The sequence below is a fragment of the Diceros bicornis genome, chromosome 31 (genome assembly GCF_020826845.1).
Source record: "Diceros bicornis minor isolate mBicDic1 chromosome 31, mDicBic1.mat.cur, whole genome shotgun sequence".
NCBI lineage: Eukaryota > Metazoa > Chordata > Mammalia > Perissodactyla > Rhinocerotidae > Diceros > Diceros bicornis.
Genome location: NC_080770.1, coordinates 25,779,629 through 25,804,220, shown reverse-complemented (window position 1 = coordinate 25,804,220; position 24,592 = coordinate 25,779,629). Strand labels below are relative to the sequence as shown.

Genomic DNA, 24,592 nt, shown 5'->3' with positions numbered 1-24,592 from the left:
TTTTTATACCTTTCAACTTGGGAAAGGACCGTTTCCTAAAACTTACTGTGTGCTGGTATTCAGTACTCTAGAATGGGGTGGGAAAAGGTCTGAATTTAGAGTTAAGGTTCATGGGTTTGAGTTGCAACTCTGCCGCTTAACGGCTTTGTATCGCAGTTTCCTCACATATAAAATGAAACTTGTATCTGCCCCAAATCAGTGACCAGCTGGTTATAAAGAGCAAATGAGATCATGGATACAAAATTGCTTTGCAACAGGTCAAACATTCTAACATCTGCAAGGATGATAATACAAAAATCTGAGTTTTTACACCCAAGGAACTCACAATCTAGCTGGAGAGAGAACAGTGATCATCTGAAATAATAGTAAAGCAATTCTAGAACAGTGTATAACAGAGCTAACCTATAAGGGATAGGCTGTAAGTGCTGTGGGATTTCATAGTAAGGGGTGGCTGTTGATATTTGGGGTGATCACTAAAGATTGTGCAGAGAAGATAGATCCTTTCAGGTCTCATAAAATGTAAATATTTTGGCTGGAGGACAGGAGGGAAAGCAGCTACGTGACTTGAAGCAGGAACGAGATTGGAGTAAATGGGGTGTATCTCAGTGTCTCACCCATGGGTGATTCAGATACTGGAGTTATCAGTCAGGAACTACGTTCAGTAAAATAGAAGAAAGGAAGGAGAATTTCGGCAAAGATATGAAATCTACTTTTAAAAAAGCCAAATGGAAATTCTGGAACTGAAAAATAAATGAAATTAAGAATTCAACACATGGGTTTAATAGTGGTTTAGACACACGCACACACAAAGAAAAGAGGATTATTGAACCAGGAGAAAAATTAGTAGAAAATACCCAGATTGAAGCAGAAAGAGGAAAACTACAGAAAAGAGAATGAGAGACACGTGGGACATGGTGAAAATACTTCACAGACGTGTATTTGGAGTCCTGGAAGGAGAGGAGAGTGTGACTGAACCAATAATTAAAGAAATATTGGCTGAGAGTTTTCTAAAAATACAGTGGAAGACGTCACACCACAGATTGAAGAAGCTCCACACTCCTCAGCGGGGTCAGTACAAAGAGCCACCCTGGATGCCTCGTAGTGGCACTGCTGTAAGCCGGTTAGAGAAGGCTTCAAGCAGTCAGAGACACAAGGCACGTTATCTTCAAAGGAGCACCAGAAAGGCTGACTTTATTAGTTTGCTAGTAAAGCTGGTTTATTAGCAAAAATTGGATGAAGCCAGAAGACAGTGGAATTATATTTTGAATGTACTGAAAAAAAAAATAATTGCTAATCTAGAGTTCTCTACCCAGCAAAAATATCCTTCCAGAATGAACAGCAGGGGGCGTGTGCCATAGGCTCCCTCTCTTTGGTAATAAAGGAATTACCCAGACCCGGAGTGGACTGTGATGCAGCATCTCGTTCTAGTCTGTCTCGCTTGCTCCCTTAACGCAGTGTTGTTTTCCTTACAGGCACGGTGGTTCTGGGAAGCGTACTTCCAGTCGATTAAAGCCATTGCCCTGGCCACCCTGCAGATTATCAATGACCGCATCTACCCGTACGCTGCCATCTCCTATGAAGAATGGAATGACCCTCCCACCGTGGTGAGTGAGTTCTGGTGCTGGTCATGTCAGGCACGGTCCAGCTGTTAGGATGGGAGAAAGGAGAATGTATTGAAGTTGTAAAGGTTATTTAACTTCTAGCTTTCTAAGATGAGAGTGTGCTTTTTATACTTGGGGTCTGATAAGGCCAGCTTAATTTTGAAATGATGACAAAAGTAAGAAATACACAGAAGCAGCAGCCTCCAGTTTGCTTTAAATGTGCTTAGGAAGACAGTGTGTTTATTTATTGCAGAGATAAAATGGGGAAGCCTGGGTCTTGTTGAAAATCAAAGACTTCCTGATGACTTTTGCAGTTGTAGTGCTTAGAACTCTTGAGAAGGTTCTGTAAGCAACTTAATAATAATAGCTTATATTTTGAGTGCTTACTCCTGGCCAGGGACTGTGCTAAGTTCTCTTTTTTTTTTTTTTTTTTAGTTTAATAAAGGGAAAGAGTTTTATTTATTTATTTATTTTTTTGTGAGGAAGATCAGCCCTGAGCTAACATCTGTGCTAATCCTCCTCCTTTTGCTGAGGAAGACCGGCTCTGAGCTAACATCTATTGCCAGTCCTCCTCCTTTTTTCTCCCCAAAGCCCCAGCAGATAGTTGCATGTCATAGCTGCACATCCTTCTGGTTGCTGTATGTGGGACGTGGCCTCAGCATGGCCAGACAAGCGGTGCGTCGGTGCGCGCCCGGGATCCGAACCCGGGCCGCCAGTAGCGGAGCATGTGCACTTAACCGCTAAGCCACGGGGCTGGCCCCGTGTGCTAAGTTCTTTACGTGGATTAATTCAATTAACATTTCTGGCACCCTGCAAAGACAGTTATCAGCAAAAGTGATCTAGAGGCATTGTGGATTGCCACAGTCACTTGCTCAAGACTGTGGCTGAGACCCCTGGCTATTTCCAGCAGAGAAATGGGGTGGTCAGAAGCTGCTCTCAGGGTTTCGTCCTTGCTAGAAGGAGTCACAAGTCACCTGTGGCACTGTAGGTATTGTGGCAGTGGCCACGCCTCCTTTCTCACTGAAAGTGCCTGAAGGTCTGGGGCCGGCAGTTATGGCTCCCTAGCTGCTCTGGAGCATGCCTGGCTGTCCAGCTGCAGACCTCGAGGCTTTTACACGAGAGAACTAGACTTCCGTGTTCTTCATTCTAATCATCGCTCTCTTTGTGGCCAGCCCTCCTCGTCTCCTGGTTCTGCCTTCTCTCAACAGTGCTGTGTACTGCCTCTTGGTTCGTCTTCATATAGGACTCGCCTTCCCTCCCTCCCTTCTTCCCTTCCTCCGCCTTTATTAAGTGGTTACTATGTGTCAGGCACCCCACCAGCTGCTGAGAATGCAGAAAAAGAGACCAGCTCCTGCCCTCAAAGGACTCAGCACTAACTTGGGCAGCCAGCGAGTAAGGTGACAGTCGTATGAGAAGTCCTGTGATAGAGTGGGGTACAGGGTGCTGTGGGAGCACGTGGGAGGCAGCCCTCCTCCCTGGAGGGCTCAGGACACTTTCTGAAATGGGGGTGCCCGAGGGGAAGTAAATATATGCTTATGGTAAAATCAAACAAAACAACAACAAACACCTTTCTGTGTTGCTTGCGGTAAAGTTTACTCTGTTGAATCCAGTACCAAAGGTAACCTTCCAGAACGTTTCTATTCATATGTAAGCATAACTATATGATTTTAGAACACTGGTGGGATCATACTACACATATTTCTCTGCATCTTGCCTTTGTTGCTTTGACAGTAGATCACGGACTTATTTCCATTTCATTCTATGTAGGTATACTTCAGTTTTTAGGATGGCTGTATAGTGCTCCACTGTTTGGGTGTATCTTACATAACAGATCTATTACTGATAGAGATTTAGATTGCTCTTTTTTTTTCTGTTTTCAAACAGTAATATAAGGGACTTACTTTATATATATTTGTACATAAATGTGTGAATATATCTATAAAATTAATTCCAGCTGAGAAATTGCTTAAAAGAATATACATATTTTGAATATTGATAGATATTAACAAATTGCCCTTTCAAAAGAGTATACCAATTTCTGGTTCCACCAGTAACATGTTGGGTATTCTGGTTCTCCATGCCTTCTGTAACCCTGAGTGCTTGAATTTTTGCTCATCTGTTAGGTAAAAGATGATCTTACATGTGTGCATTTTTCAAGTGGAAGGTTGATCTCTCTGTCAGCTCCCCCCAGAATACAAACATAAGTCCTGTTGGTGTTTTGATTGGTCACATTGCATGTTTAGATTGTTTTAGGCATTTATTCACTCAGTAGATATTTATTGAGTGCTCGCTATGTGCCGGCAAGTATTCTTGGTGCCTGAAGCATCTCAGTGAACAAAGCAGAGAAACATCCAGGCCTTTGAGGAGTGTGCGTTGCAATGGAGCTTGCCGTCTGGAAGCAAGACTTGTCTTTCTAGTAGAATTTTAAAGTTTTCTGTACATAGGTCCTTCCCAAGTCCTGATAAATTTTTTCTTAGATATTTTATCTTTCTTATGCTCTGAGAAAGGAATACTTTCTGACATTATAGTTTCTGTTTACCATTTGTATAAAGAAACATTATTGGCTTTTGTATATAAATTTTGTAACTACTCTTTTACTGAATTCTACAGTTGTTTCACTTTTTTTAGTTGATTCTCTTATGTTTTCTAGATATACAGTCATATCTATAAATGCTTATTTTGCTTCCTTTTTCCAATATTTGAACCTTTTGTTTTTTCTTTTATCTAATTGCATTGGCTAGTACTTCCAGAACAACGTTAAATGACAATCTGAGTGTTAAAAGAGAAGAGTAAGTGTTATCTAGTCAGAGAAAGGGGAAAGTTAGGTTCCATCCAGAAGGAACAGCGAGTTCAGAGGTGCAGAGGGATGGAGGTGCTTGGTGGTTGAAGGAACTTGAAGGAGGTCAGTGTGGCAGGAGGCTTGTGAGGCGTGAAGCCTGGCTAGGACGCCAATCACGAGACACCGTGTATCTTATGGAAGGTTGGAGGGTCATCTGTGGGTAAGGGGAGATCGCTGAAGCGTTTAACCAGGAGGAATGTAGTGAGATTGCATTTTGGATCAATCTGACATCAGGGTGGAGAATGGATCAGTTCAAGTGGGACAAGACTGCAGGTAGGCGGCTATTACAGGGATCCAGGTGAGAGTTAATAGAGGACAAATGTGAGCAATTGCTGGGAGAATTGACTCTTCTAACTGGTGACGGGGGTGTTTAGGCAGACGGGGTCTATGGTGTGGTTTACCCAGACAGGGACTGGGTGCATGGGGGTCGTGGGCGAGGACGGTATTGGAGTCCAGACTCAGTCTGACTGCACGCCTTCCACAGCCTGGCTCCTGTCTGCCTTTCTGGCTTTCTTTCCTCCTGTTCCCTCTCAGGGAGTTCTAGATTTGTTGCAGCACAGCTTGGTCCTTCCTGTGTATGCTCCCTGCTTTTCCTTCTCTGTGCCTCTGTGACTCTTGGTCCTTTCACTGAACTGCCTTTCTTCACCATCACCTCCAAGTGTCCGCGTGTTAACCGAATTCCCGTGGCCTGTTCGTATACCTCTTCCTCCATGAGGTCTTCCTGGACCGCCTCAGCAGGAAGTAATCTTTCCTCCTTATAACTCTTAGAGCATGTTATCTGTGTTTCTCTCCTATCACTTGACATGTATAGAATTTCCTGTAAAATTTTAAACATCTCAAGGGAATTTCTGAGTTACCTTGGTATTCTTTGTAATACCTAGGACAATTTCATTCAGACAGGAGGCCCTTGATACATAAGGAAGGAAGGAAGGAAGGAGGAAGACTGGGGTCCCAGGACTTGAGTCATCCAAGGCTCACTCACACACTGATGTGACATCCTGTTGGGAGGATGGGGCAAGTGGTGGATTCCTTCTCATCTGTAAAGCAGCGTAATGAGACGCACAGTGCCTGATGACTTGTTTGCGGTCGTCTGCTGGGCAAGTTGTGTAAACACGGAGAATACAGGTCCCCCTGCACATTATCTTGTTATCTCGAATTGCTTATGGTGTTTTGTGGGAGCCCTGGAGCCTCCTCTGGGCTGAAGTATTTCCACTATTCCAAGTATATGGCACAAGCTTGAGACAAAGAATATCCCTTCTGTTCCTCTGCAGGAGAAGTCATACAGGTGGGATGGTCATGACCCAGCGAGAAAGTGTGGAAACAGTGGGACTTAGTCTGTACTTTTATCTAAAGCTCTAAGAAAAGTTTAATGAGAGTCGATGGTTGGAATTTTGGTTCTCTATCTTTCCTAAGAATATAGACTAGGAGAAAAGAGTATATGAAATTTTGCAGTTTTGAAATGGATGTTTTGATTTTGGGACAAAATGGTCAAAGTGCCGGATTCTATCAATTTGGAAAAGAACATAAGAATCATAAAAAGCATAAACTACGTATGCAACTGGAAATTATAGTCTATATCTTTTTTCTTTAACTCTGTCTTAAATAGTGTTTTTTAGGGTAATTTAGCGTTTACCACATTTCTGGGAGCTCAGGTGATGCGAGCCCTGATTTAAAGCAGTGGGTTGTATATCTCTGCATCTTCATTGGATGCCACCGACAGGAGGCCTGAGTAGCGCTGGTTTATTTATAGTTAACTCCCCCTACCCCCTTCAGAAATTTTTAACCTATTCTAGATGTGCTTACTGTGAACCCAACCTGCAGGGGAGCCTCCCCTCTAGATTCCATCAAATTTACAGTATCAGACACACTGAGGTGGGAGTAGGTGTGGATCTTGGTCATAAATCAAGGGATGGTCTGGTTTTTTCAAAGAGACGCTGTCAGGGCCTCCAGCCACGCACTGCGCTTGCTCAGACTGGAGAGCAAGGGGTGAGAGGGCAGAGTCCTGTTGTGGCCAAATGCCTCTGCCTTAGTTTGATGTGGAAAAAAAAAAAAAGGCCCCCGTGTGTGGATTGTGACGACAGTGAGGGATGGCCTTGCAGAACCTTGCGTTCACGTCACCAGATGCCTTCCCATTCTCATCTATAACCAGCTGGGAGGCAAATGACATTATCCATGTTGTACCACATCCTCAACATTTGAAAAAGTTTGACATATTCTTGAGCGTAAGTTTAAAGCAGCAGATCTGTCTGCTTTGGAGAGGTTGGCCCTTTGTTTTCAATCTTCTCTTGGGAAGGAATTTCTCACCAAGTTAAGGATCTTTGTGAGGGGACGACGAGTTTATGTTTTTATCATTAATTTTCTTAGCTCCTCGTGTCAGGGCTGCCTGTGCTTGACTACCTTTTCAGTCTCTCCATGCTTTCATTTCTCTCCCCTTTTTGCAGATATCAGCAAAACTTTATCATCTCCCCAAACACTCCACACCTGCGTCCCTTCTGAGGTTAGCCTTGTTTCTGGTCTTGCCCCCTGGCAGACCTCACCCTACGTCTGGGCCTGGCCTGTCGAGCGGGGGTCTCCTCGGACACCCTCCCTCGCTTCACCTCTGCTTCTCTGCCAGATGTGAGCATGTGCAGGAGGACAGACTGAGGCAAGTGAGCATTAAATATCACATGGGGATATGGAGATGGCCAAGAACTGTGGATTTTTGGCTTTTTACCGTGTGCTACCAAAGCTATATCCTCGCTGTGACAATTTTTTGAAAACTGAATTAATATAGTTCAGAAATCATGTTGTAGAGTGGAATATTTTCCCATGTTATTTTTCTACAACATGATCTGAAAGATCATACCCCACCTTATCAATATGTCATAATTTTATTTACCCAGTCCCTTTTGGGAGACACTTAGTTTGTTTTCAGATTTGCTATCCTAGATAACGCTAATAAAGATACCCCAGAGTTTTTCTTTTCTGCCTTGACCATACCAGACCTAGAACAGAAAGGGGAGAGAGCAGGGGTCCCATGGCTGTTGACAAGAATTGATGAGAAAAATGGGGAAGTGCCTTAAAATGGATTATTGTATCCAGCATAAGAATGAGGTTGAAAAACAAGAGCTGGTTCCTATGAAATCCAGCCAGAGTGGCGACTGAGCTGCAAGCAAGGCCTCAGCCAAGGGTTGTTTGCTCACCTGGACTTCCTGTAAGCCTCATTCCAAGTCCGGTTTCTGAAGCTAGAGAAGGGAGGGATTGGACGTGGGAGTATTGCATAGGAGTGTGTAATTGGCAGTTATCACCCACGAGGAGCAGGAATTGGAGTTGTGGGTAAAGTGTAGCCCCCTAAGTTCTTAGAGAAGTGGTTCTCCCACTGTGGTATGCATCAGAATCTCCTGAAAGGCTTGTTAAAGCACAGACCGCTGCCACTCCACCCCAAGTTTTAGGTTGAGTAGGTCTGGGGTGGGGACCTAGAACTTGCATTTCTAGCAAGTTCCCAAGTGGTGTTGATGCTCCTGGTCCAGGGACCACACCTGATGTGGGATCGATTCACTGTCCTGACTCACTGACTGGAGAAGGCTCTCCGTCTCCCCATCCCGTGTTTCTTCTGGACCCCCAGGGCTTGGATTAGAAGCATCCACAGACAGGGTTCAGACTACATCACTCTCAGCTGCAGGAGGAACTCAGGGCTACCGGTGCTTAGATGTCCAGACGGCGGCCTCACTCATGAAGGTTGTGGTTGTACAGCAGCTGAAAATATCCCTCAGCTGTAGACACTAACGAGCAGTGAATCACTCTCCAGCCTGAAGAAGTACCAGCTCAGATGCATGGAGCAGAACTCGGAGTGGAAAAGATACCAGGTTAACAGCCAGTTTAATCCAACTCAGTGCCCTTTAACTTCCAGGTTGTGGAATGTTTCTCTGGAATTTGAAAGCCTACCCTGGCCCCCAGGAGGCCTTCTTGGCTTATTCTCCCCTCCTCCTCCCTCTGCCTGGATATGACTGAAGTATGTATGGAATTTAGAAATTTAGCTTGAATTCTAAGTAAGTTTAAGCTTTTTGACGTCTTTTGTTTTTAGAGGTATCACATTCATAGGGTCACAATTGTGACGCCCACAATTGTAGGTGCCCCATATACTACCCTACATTCCAAACCTTTCCTTGAGTAGCCTTTGCCTTTGAATTGTTGCTAGTCTGTAGTTGCTCCTGTGGAAACAAGCGAGAAAGTCTCAGGTCATCAGCACCGAGGAAATAAAGAAAGCCGAGTTGGGTTTGTGGATGGAGAGATGTGGGAAGATCCAAAGAGCTTGATATGGGACCCCAGTCAAAGAACTTGGCCAAATCTAATGGTCAGGTAGAAAATGGAAAAGACGAAGTCACAAGCCAGATCCAGATAGGGAGATGTGTAAGGAATATGAAAAGACAAAGTTGGGGATGTTACTGAGATGATCCTGTCAGTCAAGTCTTTTTCTTGAGCATCCTAGATCCTCCCTGGTAGAGAGGTACCTACTAGTACCTGTGTAACACACATCTGCACGGCAGCCCCCGTGGTGGCAGTGGGGAACCTACACACATGCTTTCCCTGTCCTGCCTCCATTGCTTTCATAGAGTCCACTTCTATGGCTCTGGCTTTCACGAATCGAAACCTGACTGCTTCCTTTATGTTACGTAGCTTGTAGGAGAGCAGTGAGTAGAATAGTTTTTCAGAGTCTGTGGGAGCTTGATCTGGCAGCAGATTAATTAAGAACATATTGAATGTTTGGCAGAGTCGTCCTCCATGCCCAGCTATCACTTATTAGCACATCACATTCCCTCTCTTCTTTTTTCAGGGACCATTTTAATTCTCCCTTCAGGTCTGCTTAAGTGATGCAGTAGCAGAAGTTACAAGAAAATGTAGTTGTTGGGTATTACAACATCAGGATAATGAATTTTGTTTCTATTTCTAATATCCTGTAGTAGTTACATGCCTTCTGATTAATTAATATTTGAGTATAATTTTCTAATAAATGGGTCAGTACAGCTGCAGAGTAGAAAAATTTCGAACTAGAGGTTGATTCTTTTTTTTTAAGAGGAAGATCGACTCTGAGCTAACATCCGATGCCAATCCTCCTCTTGTTTTGCTGAGGAAGACTGGCCCTGGGCTGACATCCGTGCCCATCTTCCTCCACTTCATATGGGATGTGCACGTCCGGGATCCAAACCTGCGAACCCTGGGTCGCCTAAGCGGAGGGCGCGCACTTAACCACTGTGCCACCAGGCCAGCCCTAGAGGTTGATTCTTGATTTTTGCTTCTCTTTTTTAATCTCAGCTGTATTTCTTAATTTTATATTTTAAAAAATAGTATGGCTTAACACATGGATGCGGGTTTAAAAACTCAAATAGTAAATAAAGCACGTAACCAAAATTAAGGCCCGTTCCCGAGGGGCCGCTGCTTTCAGCTCATAGCTTTCCTCTGATATTTATCTTCCTATCTCCCCATAAAATGCTTATCGTGCTGTTTTTTGATTTCTCGATCATAGACATCATCTTCCTTTGAGTTAGCGCTTTGTCTCCTGTTCTCTTCCTCTACGCATTTCTCTTCTCTCATCTTGCCAGTTGGGCTGTATCATCGTTTTTCGTTAAAGCAGTGTTTATTGTGTGCATTGTTAGGACTACATAAATAGCGTTTTCAACTGAACCAAGTACTAACCCATGATCATGTTTCCTTTCTTGTACAACTTGTTATTTTCTAGGGAGTTAACAACTGTCTCTTATTTTTCCTTTTAGTCTTCCACGTTCCTATCACTAAGTTTTACTAAATTCTTCAACAAAAGAGTAAAATGGTCAGGCACAAATGAACTATACGATTTCCCTTCCTCCCTTCCTCCCCTTCCCCCCGCCCCCAATCGCCCGCATCTCTCCTGAACTCACCGTCTTCAGTTCCGGTCTGATTGGCTGCTCTCTCGGTCTCCTGTTCAGTGGTCGTCTTAAATTCTCAGTGCACCTTGACTCAGGGAATTCCCTGTTTCTCTCTTTATTGGATTCTTTAATTCTAAGTTCTAACATCTTCCCCTTTTCTGGTTTATTTTTTCCAGTAGCTTCCTGAAAAAGAGACTATTGGGAGATAAATTTACTGTCGCCTTACATGTCTGAAAATATATTTATTCTATTTCACATTTGATTAATAGTTGGGCTAGTGTAGAATTCTGGTTGAGATGGGTTTTTTTTTTAAGAATTTTGAAAGTATTGCTTCATTGTCCTCTAAGCTTCCCATTTTAATCTCAAAAAGTGGGATGTGGTTCTAATTCCTGATCCTTTTGTGTGACATTTTTATCTTCCTGTGAAATTCGTGTTCTGAAGTTTCGTGATGGTATGCCGTGGTACAAGTGTTCTTTTTGGTCCCTGAATACTGATTTGGGCCCTTATAAGCTGGAAACTCATGTCCAATTCTGAGAAATTTTTGTGTTTTGTGTCTTTGATTCTTTTCTTTCTCTGTTTTCTCTCTTTATGGAACTTCTCTTACCTAGATGATGAATGTGCTAGATTGAGCCTTATTTTTTTTTATCTTTTCTGTCCTATTTATTTCTTTTTGTTTTAATGGTCTTTTTGTTCTAATTTCTTAGATATTTTGTCATTTTTATCTTCTAACCTTTCTTTTGATTTTTAAAATTTTGTTCACTTTTAATTTCTAAGATTTTTTTCTTGACTTCTAATTCATCTTTTTTTATAGCTTCCTGTTGTTTTAAAGATATAGTACTTTCTCTCTCTGAAGATATTTGTGGTTTTGTTTTTATTTTCCTTTAGCTGCTTGTATGGTTTGTATCATTTGAATTCCTTTTCCAGTTCTTTATTTTCTGTTTCACGTTGGAAACTGTCTCCAGCTACCTAATGATTCTCGGCAGTCTGCTCTTACTCAAGAGCGAGGCGCTGAAAGCTGGTTGGAAGCGCTGTGCGCGTGGATAAGGCTTGTCAGCTGATGGGCTGCACTTAGGTTAGGACGATGGGGACCCGCTTGTTTGCCCAAATGCCGGTGTTCATGGGTTATTTCTGTTGGATTGTTTCATTGATCCAGAGAATAACCTTCCTGCCCTTGGGAGCGGGGAGAGGATGGATGATAAAAGTCTGGGCTGCAAGCATTTCGGGAGCTGAATGGGGACGGGTTGGGTTCTCATCCTTTATTCTGTAGATGATTACTCAATCTGCTGTGTTCAGTGTGGCGCCTGGTGTCTCTGAATAGGGAATCTCTCTCCTTCATTTCCTCCGGAGACTAAACCTCCCTCCTGCTAAGCTGGCAGCAGGGAAGGGAGGGCAGGGACGAGGTGGCCTGCCTGTGCCTGTCGCGTTAAGGGATCTCGGAACCAGCTGTTCTTTATTCCCATGTTCAGGGTCCCTCCTTCCTGGACACCTAGCACCTTCGATTTCTGTGCCTTCTTGTCATCATACTTGGAAGGTTTCACTTTTTTTGCTTGCTAGGTAGTTTATGTTCCTCTGTCGGCCTTTTGCTTGTTTGCTTAAACAGACCTAAAATTCTGTTTTTTTATTTTAACTTTTTATTTTGACATAATTTCGGACTTAAAGTTCCAAAAAGAGCACAGAGAGTTTCTGTACAGTCTTCACCCATATTCCTCAAATGTTAATATTTTACCACATTTCCTGTATTCTTTTCTCTCTTTGTGTATATGTGTGTGTATATACATATATTTTTATATTTACGTATTTTTTTCTTGAACCATTTGGAAGTTTCAGATATGATGCACTTTTACCCCTAAATACTTCTTGTATAGAATCACAGTACCATTATCAAAGTCATCTGGAAATAAACATCAATACAATATTATTATTTAATCTATAGAATTTATTTAGATTTTGCCAATTATCCTAATAATGTCCATTATAGCAAAAGAAAATTCCAGACCACGCATTGCATTCAGTCATGTCTCTTTAGCCTCCTTTAGTCTAGAATGATTTCTCAGTCTGTCTTGCGTGACATTGACTTTTTTTTTTTTTTTTTTTGGTGAGGAAGATTGGCCTTGAGCTAACGTCTATGCCAGTCTTCTTCTATTTTCTATGTGGGTCACCACCACAGCATGGCTTCACGAGTAGTGTATTGGTCCGCGCCTGGGGTCTGAACTGCGAAACCTAGGCCATCGAAGTGGAGTGCATGAACTTAACCGCTACGCCACTGGGCCAGCCCCCAACATTGACATTTTTGACAAGAACATGTCAGTTATTTTGTAAGACATCCCTTGATTTGGGTTTGTCTGATGCTTTTGCATCAAATTATGCATTCAATTTCAAATTATTGAAATTCAAATTATGCATTTTTGACAGGAATGTCACAAAAGAAATGTGTTCTCAGTGTATCATATTGAGGGACACATTATGTCAGTTTGTCCCGTTACCGGTGATGATCACTTCAACCACAGCTTTCGCTGGGTTTCTCCAACATAAAGTTACTATTTTTTTTTCTTTTGTTGTGTCTTGTGAGGAAATACTTTGAGACTATGTAAATATCCTATAACTCCTCGAACTCTCCCCCACTGGTTTTAGCATCTATTTTTGATTTCTTGCCTGAATCAATTGTTAAACTGTTGCCAAATGGTGATTTTCTGATTCCCTTTCTCTAGCTGATTTTGAGAGTGATTTTTCTTCTTTCATCTGAGGGTTCATGTCTTTAATCAGTTTTGGAAAGTTCTCAGTCATTTTCGTTTTGAATGTTACATAGCTGTCATTCTTGCTAATCTTTCCTTTTGGAATCCTATTAAATATATAGTAGACCTCTTTCATTCTGTTCTTATGTCTTTTTTCCTCATGCTTTCTACATTTTTATCTGTACTACATACTGGATAATTTTTTCACATCTATTTTGCTGTTTTCTTCAGCTGTGACCAATGTGTTTTTTACCCATCCATTGAGATTTAAATTTCAGTGGTTATTTCTAGAAGCTCTATTGAATTATTTTTCAAATCTGTCTGCCTGGTCTTTTTTTTCATAGCATCTTTTTATTAATATGTTTTCAATTCCTTCTTTTATAGCTTTAATTATTTGAGATAATTACTTTATCTTCTCTAATTATCCAATTTTTAATTTTCCTGTAAGATCTAATCCCATCATTTGCCTACACCTGTTGGTCTTGTCGCGTTGTTCCCTTATATGTTTTATAATTTTGGAATGTGAGTTCCTCTTCAGTAAGGTTTTCTGTGGAAATCTTTGCCACCTGGGTAAGGGGGTATTTGTTTGTTCTTGTTTTTTGCTCCTGCCAGGTGTTCCAGAGGCATCACAGAGGTAAATCGCTTTTTAGCATTAGCTTCGCAGTTGGAGGTTTCCCTGCTACACAAGGTAGAGTTTGTTTAAACCCAAAACCTGTCTGAGGGCTGCCTCTGTGGAGGCACCCCCAACCCAGACTCAGGTTGAAACAGATTAAAGTTTTTTGTTGTCTCCACGTCCTAGGGGCCGACTTTCTGGACTACCTCACTGATTGGCAGGCCTTTAAGAGTTCTAGCTTTGGGGGCCAGCCCCATGGCGTAGTGGTTAAGTTCAGCATGCTCTGCTTAGGTGGCCTGGGTTCGCAGGTTGTGATCCCAGGGCACAGACCTACACCACTCATCAAGCCATGCTGTGGGAGCAACCCACATACAAAATAGAGGAAGACTGGCACAGATGTTAGCTCAGGGCTGATCTTCCTCAAGCAAAAAGAGGAAGATTGGCAGATGTTAGCTCAGAGTGAATCTTCCTCAGCAAAAAAAAAAAAAAAAAAAAAAAAAGAGTTCTGGCTTTGTGTGCAAGTCTGACTTCTAGCTCCCTCCCTTCCTGTGCCCAAAGCCGCGTCCCTCTTCCAGCGTGGACCTTACAACCAAAACCCCTCCGTCACTAAGCCCAGCGACATCTGCGCCCTCCCCAGTACCCCAGGGCCAGCCAGCTCCTGTGCTTTCAGCCTCCTGTGCCGGGTTCTCTACACTCCCCCCCCCGCCCCGGGGGGGCTTCCCATATCCCGTGACCTCAGCAGGATGGTTGAAAGGATTTTGTTGTATTTTATCCTTCATTTCTGTGTGTTGTACAGCAAGACTCCGTCTGTTTCACCTCTCACATGTGTTGGACTCCTGTCCACTGTTGTCTTCTCGCCTGTTCTTTTTGCCCTCGTTGGTTCATGCCTTTTTTTCCCAGGAGGAAGCAGAGATAAAACATAGTAGACAAAACATATGCCTTATTGGAATTTCAGAGAAATTAAGAATTTCTACATTTTAGATGTTGTTCTTTCCACTTTGTATCAACTTTAATGATGGTGTTACACTCCTGTCAGCTCAAAACTGTGCAAAAGCTTTGGTTTTCTTGGTCATAACTGTGTTGGTGTTATGAGCTTGGATGCCACAAGCTGCAACTTAATCTTTTCCTAGAGTTTCTGTTTACCAAGCCAGTGAAGTCTTTCTCTATACCATAGCTGACCTGCATAATACACTCAGTGGGCTGCCAGCAAGCATTGTTATGCCCAGGCCAGAGAATGAGCCTCTCTTTCAAACTGTCTGAGTATTTCAAGTATAGGATAGTCAGAAGAAATTGTAAATTTGTTTTACCTCTCATGAGAAGTAGTAGGTTAAGCCACCATTAACATTCTTGAACACTTAGGATGATAGATCAGCCTTGTTTCAATCAAATAAGTAACTGGTTTTTTCACTGAAGCATTTCTTTTAAGTGTTTTCAGTATACTTCTTAAGTAACAGATCCAGGGATAGCGATTGTGTGTTTGAAGACCATGGTCTAAGAATAATCCAAATCTTTGGCACTGTCAAACAGCTGAACCGTTATTTTTAATTTATCAAATTATGAACCAGTAAAATCAATGATGTGTTATTTTTGCCCCTACTTTATTGTATTCACCCATTCAATTGATTAGATATTAGACTTAAACCATCTTACCATAGATATTTTTAGCGAAATTTATTATTTGCAGACTGATATAACTCATGAATTATTAAAAGCATCAGCATATGGAACCCGCTCTTTCCTCATTCCAAATTCTTTTAATATGGCTTTTGTTGAGCCATTTAACTGGCTTCTCTCCATCCCACTGATGGAAGCCGCAGCCAGACGAGAGTTCTTATAAATGATTGGCTTCCTTTCCAAGCAAGAGGAGGATGAAATGTCAACTTTTTCCTCTACTACCTGAAAAGCAATCAGTGGCAACCTTCCTGCTCTTCATGACAGTAATTTGGCTTTCTAGAAGAAGGGTGGGCATTTTGCCAAATGTGAATTTCAGTGCTATAGAAAGAAAAAATTTAAGTAGCTGAGACTCAGATAATGACTGGAATTTTCAAAGAGGCATTTAGATGGGTTTAACCTGTGAGCCTTCAGTGAGCTAACCATAGCTCAGAAATTCCCAAACTGCAAATTTTAATCCCTTCTTTCCTGGTGATGATTTGAATAATTTGAGGTTACTTACCGAATCTCTCTTTGGAGCAATTTGCTCATTGTAGGACTGGATTTAGGGATAATAGCTTCAGAAGAATAGTGTAAGGATTAGTGACTGATTACCACTTACTAATCAAGGCCATTGAAGAGGACATTGTGCAATCAAACCTGAGTTCAAGACCTTTTATTAGCTTGACCTTGTACTTTCTTTGAAATTTGTTATCCTCATCTGTAAAATGGGGATATTACTTATTTTGCAGGATTATTTTGAGATATTAATGAAATAATACATGTGGAAGCATTTTGTAAGTGGTGTAGCACTATGAAAAGTAAAGTGTTGTTAGTGTAAGGTTTTGTCACATGGAAACATAAATTTTAGAATTGGATGGGACTCTGGAGGGGAAAATGAAAGTTTACAAGAGGGCGTTTTTTGGTACCCAGATCAGCTCTATTATGTATTTTCTGTTGTTTAATCCTTACAACCCCAAGAGTAACATTCTGTTAGCTCCATTCTTACAGATGGAGAAAGTGAGACTTATTTAAGATCCACCTCCTCATGAGCCTGTTCTATAAAGGAGGAAATGGAGGTCTGAAGAAGTATGACAACTTGTCTGATGCAGAGATCCTCAGTCCGTCATTCCATCTATTGTAATATACTGCCAGATTTTTATCATAATTGTTTTCATCTTGCACATAAACTTGGCCCCCAAATTAAATAGGAAACACAATAGCACATAATTAGATTGACATTGTGAATATGGAAAGACTTCTGTCACTGGCTCTGTGATGGATTAGATATGCTAAATGACATTCTCAACTGAAATACTGAATGAAGTATTATAAAGCAATTTTAGCCTATTGCTAAGATGGGATGAAAGTAAGATATTTGCTGACTCCCTAGACAAAGTGAAACTAGGTATCCTGGGAGGGGAATGGGAGCCAAAGCCAGCTTTTGCTTGGGAGATTTTTGCAGAGTTTGATAACCTGGAACTTCTACCTGAAAACTGTATGAAGTAGGGGGCAGGGCAGCAGGATTCAAGCCTGTGGCCTGGGCAAGCTGGTAAATCTAACCAGAGCTTCCTGGATAAGCCAAGAAACTAAAAGACTGTATCTACAGTGAAAAGGTAGAAAAAAGTAGGTCTGTATTGACCCTGGAGTTGAGAACTGCAGTCATAGGCCATCTTCACATGGTTTTTGGTTCAAATTTGTATTACAGGTGTGGTCCAGATAAACCTTAAGAGGAGAGGTTCGTTGAAAGTGGCCCTGAGTTGATAGAGATCAGCGTAAGTAGACACAAACTCTCTCTTGAGGAACTCCTCTTCAATCCAGGTCTCAAAAAATTCTTGCAAATAAAGTGTCTAAGGAAAATGAACAGCTTGCAGTCAAAAACTACAAAACCATAAAGAAATTAGGCAATATCAAGCTAGCCCTGATGGTCTAGTGGTTAAAGTTCTGTGCTCTCTGCTTCAGCAGCCCTGGTTCGTTTCCCAGTTGTGGAGCCGCACCACTGTCTGTCAGTTGCCATGCTATGGCAGTGGCTCACATAGAAGAACTAGAAGGACTTAAAACTAGAATATGCAGCCACGCACGGGGGCTCTGGGGAGGAAAAAAAAGAGGAAGATTGGCAACAGATGTTAGCTCAGGGCAAATGCTTCCCTGCAAAAAAAAAAAAAAAGATTTCGTTGGCTTTTTTGAAAAAAAAAGAAATAAGACAATATCATGAGTGAGAACCAGGAGAAACACACCTGCAAGGACTTCAGATTATTAGGTTAGATTATTAGATTCGAAGAAATTGTTCAGAATGCAGCCCAAAGAGACAAAGAGATGGAAAATATGAAGGAGTGGTGACGTGATGTGGAGAACAGAGGGACAGGTCCAACGTATGTCTAATCAGAGTTCCAGAAGGAGAAGAGAGGCAGAATGGAAAGAGACCCTTTTGAAAGGGTAATAGCTGAGAATTTTCCAGAACTGTTGAAGGACACTAGGCCTCGGATCCAGGAAGACCAACAAACCACAACCAGGATAATCGTAAAGAAACCACAGAACACCAAAGAAAAGAGAGGATCCCAAATGTATCTAGAGGAGAAAGGCCGAGACTGACAGTAGAAATACTTAGCCTGCTCCTGTGACCCTGGGTTAGTCTCTATGGCTGGGTTTCTTTGGATGTCAGAGCATCACAGAACCCGTTACTCCAGGACCCACACATGGTTAATGCATTCCAGCTCCACCCTATAGAAAACTTATTTATGAGCAAATCACTGTAAATAAATTGTAGGAATTCTAAGTTGATAATTTACTCTCTCTCCTTGTTGAAGTCTGTGGCACTAAGGGAATTTTTAGCCTTTGATTTTCTTCATCTTTCATGTGTCTGTTTAAGATGAAGTCAGTGCGATTTCACCATCAGTGTTCTTCTCGTTTTTCAGAACAATCAATTATTTTTTGTGGGTGGAATGAATTAAAGACATAGGGCAGCAAGCAGACTTCAGACTTGTCCCCAAGTCTTGTCTCTCTTGATCTAAGAGAGCCTGCTTGAAGACATCATTAGGTCTAAATTCCCTGAGTTCCCAAGTCAGCGCATGCCCAGTCCAGGGCTGTCTGAGTAGTTGGGGCTGTAGAGGTTTAATAGTTAAGGCAACAGGGGCCGCATCACTGATTACCCCTTTCAAAGCTCCCAGTAACCATTAACATAAATATCATCTCACCGCTTTGGACAGGGGACACCACCCTTATGCACGTTAGTAATGTGATGCTGGTGCTTAACCCTTTCATTGCTTGGTTGGCTTCAAAGGCCTTGCCCCATATCCATCGACAGGGAGTCTTTTGAACCCAGAGGAGAAATGAAAGGGTTAACTCCTTTTGGTTTTGCCCTTTGACCACTTCAGGATGAGAGGCATGATGAAATACTTTTCAAAGTCTTCAGTGGAAACACATCATGCATAATTGGAGCAAAAAAGAATAAATCAAAGCTTTTTTCCCCCTTTTAGTCTGGTAATTCGTAATTGAAACCACATTGAGGTAAGGGCTGATAACTTCAAAACAACCAAGAAAACTGCCCTTTCTATCAAGGTAGGGATAGGTAAGGCAGCTCATTACCAGGGGCTTAAAAGCTTCTGTGTAATAGGCCTGTCCTCTCCTCTCTTCCTTTCTTCTGTGACTTCTCACTCTCCTGCTCAGGCAGAAGACCTTCATTTAAATCAAATGTGGGTTGACTCCAATATCTGGTTGATTCTCTTCTTGTCACATGAAGTTATACATAATGACATTAAAAAAAATCTCTGATATGGTAAATAACAGCAATTTAATTTTGAATCATCCTGCTTTGAGCTTGATTTCTCCTGTCTGGAATTTGGTTGGCTTTGGTTGAAAGAGTCCTTTAGTTGGTAATGGAACGTGATTTTCCTCGTTCTTGATGTTATAATCCTCAAGTAGTTCCAGCAAGAACATTTCAGAACAGTTAGCCAAGGCCATTTGCTCACCCACTTCCTCCTTCACTGTCTGTGTGTTAGGTAACCTTGGCTAGAATGGTTTTGGTTAGGCTCATATAGGGCTACTATGACCTTTCAACTAAAAGAAAGCAAAACAGGATTGCAGGAAGGGCGCAGACACCATCCTTTGTGTGAGGTTGCCACAGGCACACCTAGTTGTTTGACTTTGAGTCTCTTTCTTGAAGGAGGAAACCCCTGTGAACTGGTAGTTGACTTTAAACCTAGTGTCCCAAGGCCTTTCTTTCAGGGCGTCCTGAAACCTGAACCCACAAGTCCCTCTTGCTAGTTTGTCTGCTCACTACTAGCTCATTCACCAGAGCTTTCCAGAATAAGCAATATGAAAGAACTTTCCTAAAGCTGGCCTTGTGACCTGAGAGTTACTGTGGCGATTATGGATTACTTTTATGTGATTGCAATTTAACAATCAAGATTTCTTATTGAAGCTTCTATCATGAATATTGGTCGTAGGAGTGAGAAGTGAAGGGTCAGAGGATGGGCGAGAGAGGACAAGGTATTTTGGCTAAATGCCACTACTCTCAGAATGATACACACTTCTCTTGTTCTCTACTCCCATCTTTGAGTGAAGTTTCATTGAGCGTATTTGGAAGTTGCATGGACAGCCAGGATTCCGAAGGTGCGGTACAATGGGTGGGCTTGGCATTTTTTTCAGGTCTCGGTTGCCAAGTGCCTGGTTTCGTGCCCTCTCTTGCCATGGTGGAGATTTAATCAGGCAACAGAGTTAATTGCCAGCATTGTTTGCCTTTTCCCTGGCAGAAGTCAGAGTCTTGAGTAAATTATGGAGGTTTAAATTTGCTTGATTTCCTGCAGAAAGTGGGGTCAAGAGGTCCCAGACTGTAGACACTCTCTTTGCTCAGCCAGCAGGGGGTCAGTTCTTAAAGGTATTTCAGAGGTGACTAAATGCCGTTTTTGAAATGTCCTCCTCCAGTAAGTTTTTTCTTTGGAGATTCCTTTGTTGACCTTGCCCCAGTGGAGGAATGTCTGTGTGGAGGTGCACACCCCAATTAAAACTGCCTCTCTCCACGCCGTCACTGTGCTCAAGGCAAATGGGATTACATTGAGGAGGGAAGGAGCCATCGGCACAGAAGCCCAGTTGCAGATCAGCATTTCCCATTTCTGACCTTTTGAAATAGAACAGGAAGGTGGCCAGGTTAATTTGTCAGGAAGACAACACTCAGGAAGAGAAAGCTTCAGGAGAAATCAACAAGAAGCTAATGATGTGACTCAAAAAAACTTCTGTCCTACCAGGGTTTCACGATGGCCTTATCCCGCCTGACCCTGCGTTCCTCTCACTTCTGCTCTCCTTCCTCCCTCCTCCTGGCCCCGTAACCTGGTGGCGTCCATCCCGTCTCGTCAGTGTGTCTGGCACGGGCTGCTCCCTTTGCTGTTCGGCTTCTTTGGCCGCCCTCTCCTGCACATCCTCGGAGGCCACTCCAGGGCTCCCTGCTCGTCTCCTCCAGGGAGACAGAGGTGATTGTGTCGACCTGTTTGTCGCGACAGGACTTTAATACCTTGTTTTCGTACTTGTTATTTTGCATTGTGATTTGTCTTTTCACCTGGCTCTCTTCCCCACCAGATTATGAGCATTTTGAAGGGAAAGAATTTGTTCCTCTTTGCATCTTTAACATTATTCTAGGCTTATCATATGTGCTCGGGAACTGTTGGCTGAATGAATGAGTACCAGAAATAATATTGGTAGGAATGATTGCTGAATTGCTAGTACCATTGTTTTAGCAGACGAGAAAAATGGGAATTGAGGAGAGCTGGAAGTGTTTTGTGTTTCTTTTAAACTACCATGCATGGAGTTCTGTGTTGAGCCGTCTGCTCAGTGCTTGTGTGCATGATTTCATTTAGTCATCGTCACCCTAGGAGACAGGTACTGTCATACTCCCCATTTTACAGACGAGGAAACTAATACTCACAGAGGTAGCTTTACACATCACAAGACTAGTAAATGGCAGGGCCCAGAGTTGAACACTCTGTTAAATATCCTAACTCTATACTTCTTCAGAATACTTAGAACAATGGGGTTCTTGGGAAGTACTTTAAAATGAATGAACTAAGTTGGAAATCATTTCAGAGCTCATGATGTTCCTGATTTAAGTGTGCATCAGCTGTTCACATCCAGACATACAGAGGACAGAGAGAACACGACCTGGAGCATTTGGGTTTAATTTACTCATTTTTAAACAAGTTTTTATTGCGTAGCACTAGGCGTTGTGCTGAGTACTGGGTGTCGTAACCAGTTATGGCTCCTGCTTTCGCGGAGCTTTCAAGATGGTTAAAACATAAAGAATAGGAAGGAAAAGAGAAAACTATGAAAGTCAAAAGAGTATATTTGGAGAGGAAGGAGTAGAGGCAGAGGATGCAGGTAGACCAGGACCCTAAAGCGTGGTAAGGTGAAGGCCGAGAGGAAGGAGGACTTCCGTTAGAGTGCTTGGTGCTGGAAGAGACCTCACGATTGCTCAGGCTACTCCCACCCTACTCATGTGACATGCGGAAGGTAACGCCCAGAGAACTTGTTCCTCCCGCAAGATCGCAAGATGGACTGCTGGCTGCCGTTTATCGAATGCTTGTACGTATGTGTCAGTTCCTTTACATATGTTACCTATTCACTTTTATTAACAACCTGTAGGTTGTTAAATAATAATTAAGAAATGATAATAAGTAATTATTGTGTTAAGTAATACCACCTAGAAAAGTAGTAGTGTTATCACGATTTTGTAGATGCGGAAACTGAGGTGCAGGAGAGGTTAAGTGCTTTGCCCAGGTCACATGGCTGATGAGTGAAAGAGCGTGGATTCAGATTCAAGATTCCAAAACTGACTCCAGACATGCTGACTCACTCTTTGAAGTTGTTGGCATCAACCCTGGCGGCATATCCTACAGTAAAGCATCGAGCCCGTGTCATAGTAAATACGTGCTTGGTAGCTTGTATGTTGCCTCTGTGTTCATCTCAGTGTCTGTATTTTATGCGAAAGTGTTGGCAAGACTTCAGTCCTTGTTATGCTCCTTGACATGCTGTCTCCCCAGTAGGCTGCCTTTTCTGCTTCCCCAGTTTTCAAGCCCTATTTGGTGTGCAAGCGGGGAGTGTGGAAAAACTGAACACCGAGATGAGTTACTGTCCGCTGCCCACCCGCCCGTTCCTTGCTCTCCTCCCCCTTCCATAGACATCCACTTCCCGAATGGAGCTGGCACCCGGGACGAGACCAGATCTGTTGTCTTGCCAGAGAGTCTGGTTCCCTCTGCCTGGCAGTGCCTTGAAATCAGAGCTGTGGTGCCATTCAGGGGTGCTTCAGTTTCAATTCCAAGGGATTCATCTTCTGAAACCAAGCTTCGTGAATCTCAGGGAATTTTCCTCTCCTTTTCGTGTCGTGAAGGCATTCAAGTGTGTTGGCATTCCCGCTTCTCCCAAAGAACAGACCTCATTTTGGTGACATTTTGATAGTTTTTCCTTCTGTGTTAGAGGTGTATTTACCTTTTTAAATTTATGTGCTCCCTTTGTGTCAGTGTTAGATAGTTGGTGTGTTTTTATTCCATGTACCCTCTGAAATCATAGTGTTTGGAGTGAACTCTTGCTTATTGGCCCAGATTTGATTATCAAGGGTAAAGAACTTTCAGTATTTTTGTCTCAGAGAAGTGCTACAAGTAGTGAACTTTGGAGTTCCCCGCTGTTCCAGTTTCCAAAGTCTATAAAATGGTGATACTTCCACTGGGCTCAGAGCAGGAGGGTGTGGGGAAGGCCGTGAGCCACCACCGTCTGGTGTCCTGGAGTCAGACGGCCCGGGCTCTTTCCTACTCCTGTCTCCTACCTTGAGCATCATTTACCTTTTCTTTCTCTCTCTTTTTCTGACTGGTAAAGCAAATGATTAGGAATCATTCACTGTTTCTGATTTTACAGTTTCGTCATTGTAAAAGGAGAATCATGACTGGATCTGTCTTGGGGGTTGCTGTGAAGCTCAAAGGGGATAATGCGTGTAAAACGTGGTGCCTGACACTTAGTGAGTACTCAGTGAGTCCTGACTGCGTCAGCATCACACGTTAGCTTATTTTACACGCTTCTTGTAAAAGTCTTTTCTGTTTCTTTTCCATTTAAAGTGGTGTTTTTCCAGCCTGAGAGAGTATTGTGTCGGGAGGAGGAGATGAGTGGGCTGGGGTGGTGATGGCAAAAAGACTGTGAACCTTGGGAATTGATTGTGATTTAGGCAGAGGGCTACCTGCGGACTTCAGTTTCCATACAAGTCAGGAAGATATGAAGAATAAGATTTGGGGTAGAAAACTAAAAGGGGTTCCTACAATGTCATCAGGTGCTGGGTCCAAATACTAAAATCCAGGCACCGTACTAAGACGACAGCTTGATGTTGGAGCGTGATATCATGGAAACAGAAGGCCAGCACTGAGAAGATAGCGTTTCCTGTTGTGCCTCTTGTGAAATCTCGTTACGGCCTGGTGTGGACATTTTGGCTTTGATATCCTGACTACATTAGGACTCCAGGAATCCCGTTCAGTCTCCTTGAGTTCCCATCCCATGTGTATTCCACGTGTCTGTGTACATTTCCTGTCCCACACTGTCCCATCTGGCAGGCAGCTGTTGTCATGGACGCGGGGATCGGTGTCCATCAGTGATCTGGACGTGGGTGACGGGGACCTGGGAATCCCAGAGTGTGGAAGACTCAAGGGAAGTGTAAGCAGCCAGGGTTGCAGGTAGGACATTTCATGTTCAGCCTCCTCTGGCAGAGATGAAGTTAGATCCTAGGCTTTTCACATAATCACATGAATGCGAATGTAATTAATGCCACTGAATTGTACACTTAAAAATGGTTAAAATGGCGATTTTATGTTATATTTTACCACAGTTTTTAAAAATTAAAAACATAATTTACCAAAAACCATTGTATACTTGAAACGAGTGGACTGTCTAGTATATGAATTAGATCTCAATAAAGCTGTTTAAAAATATAAGAATGTTTTAACAATCTTTTTCTATTATCAGTTCAAAAATATTTTTACTTACATTGCTGCATTAAAAATTACTTAATATTTTAATGGTAGCAAAGAAATCGAATTTCCTTCATTACTTTTTATACTTTATTTTGAAAAAATTCCAACCTTACAGAGAAGTTGCGAGAATTACACAGTGAACACCCACGCTCACCGCCCGGATTCACACATTTTATTTATTCATCCTCTTTATTCCCAGTGTTCAGAAGTGATGTGCTTTGATATGGCAGTGGTTTTTGTTTCATTGTTTTGTTTTTTATCTTTTTTTTTAATTCAGTA

The 24,592-nt window shown here is 42.4% G+C and overlaps 1 protein-coding gene across 4 annotated transcripts in view; it reads left to right on the top strand.

Moving 5' to 3' along the window:
* EXT2 (exostosin glycosyltransferase 2) overlaps positions 1-24,592 on the top strand; it is a 134,568-nt gene that overhangs the window by 63,039 nt on the left and 46,937 nt on the right. For all 4 annotated transcript variants that reach the window (XM_058527108.1, XM_058527107.1, XM_058527105.1 and 1 more), the window contains one exon: positions 1,473-1,604. In XM_058527108.1, coding sequence (XP_058383091.1) covers positions 1,473-1,604 — 132 coding nt within the window. The remainder of the gene's footprint in view (positions 1-1,472; positions 1,605-24,592) is intronic.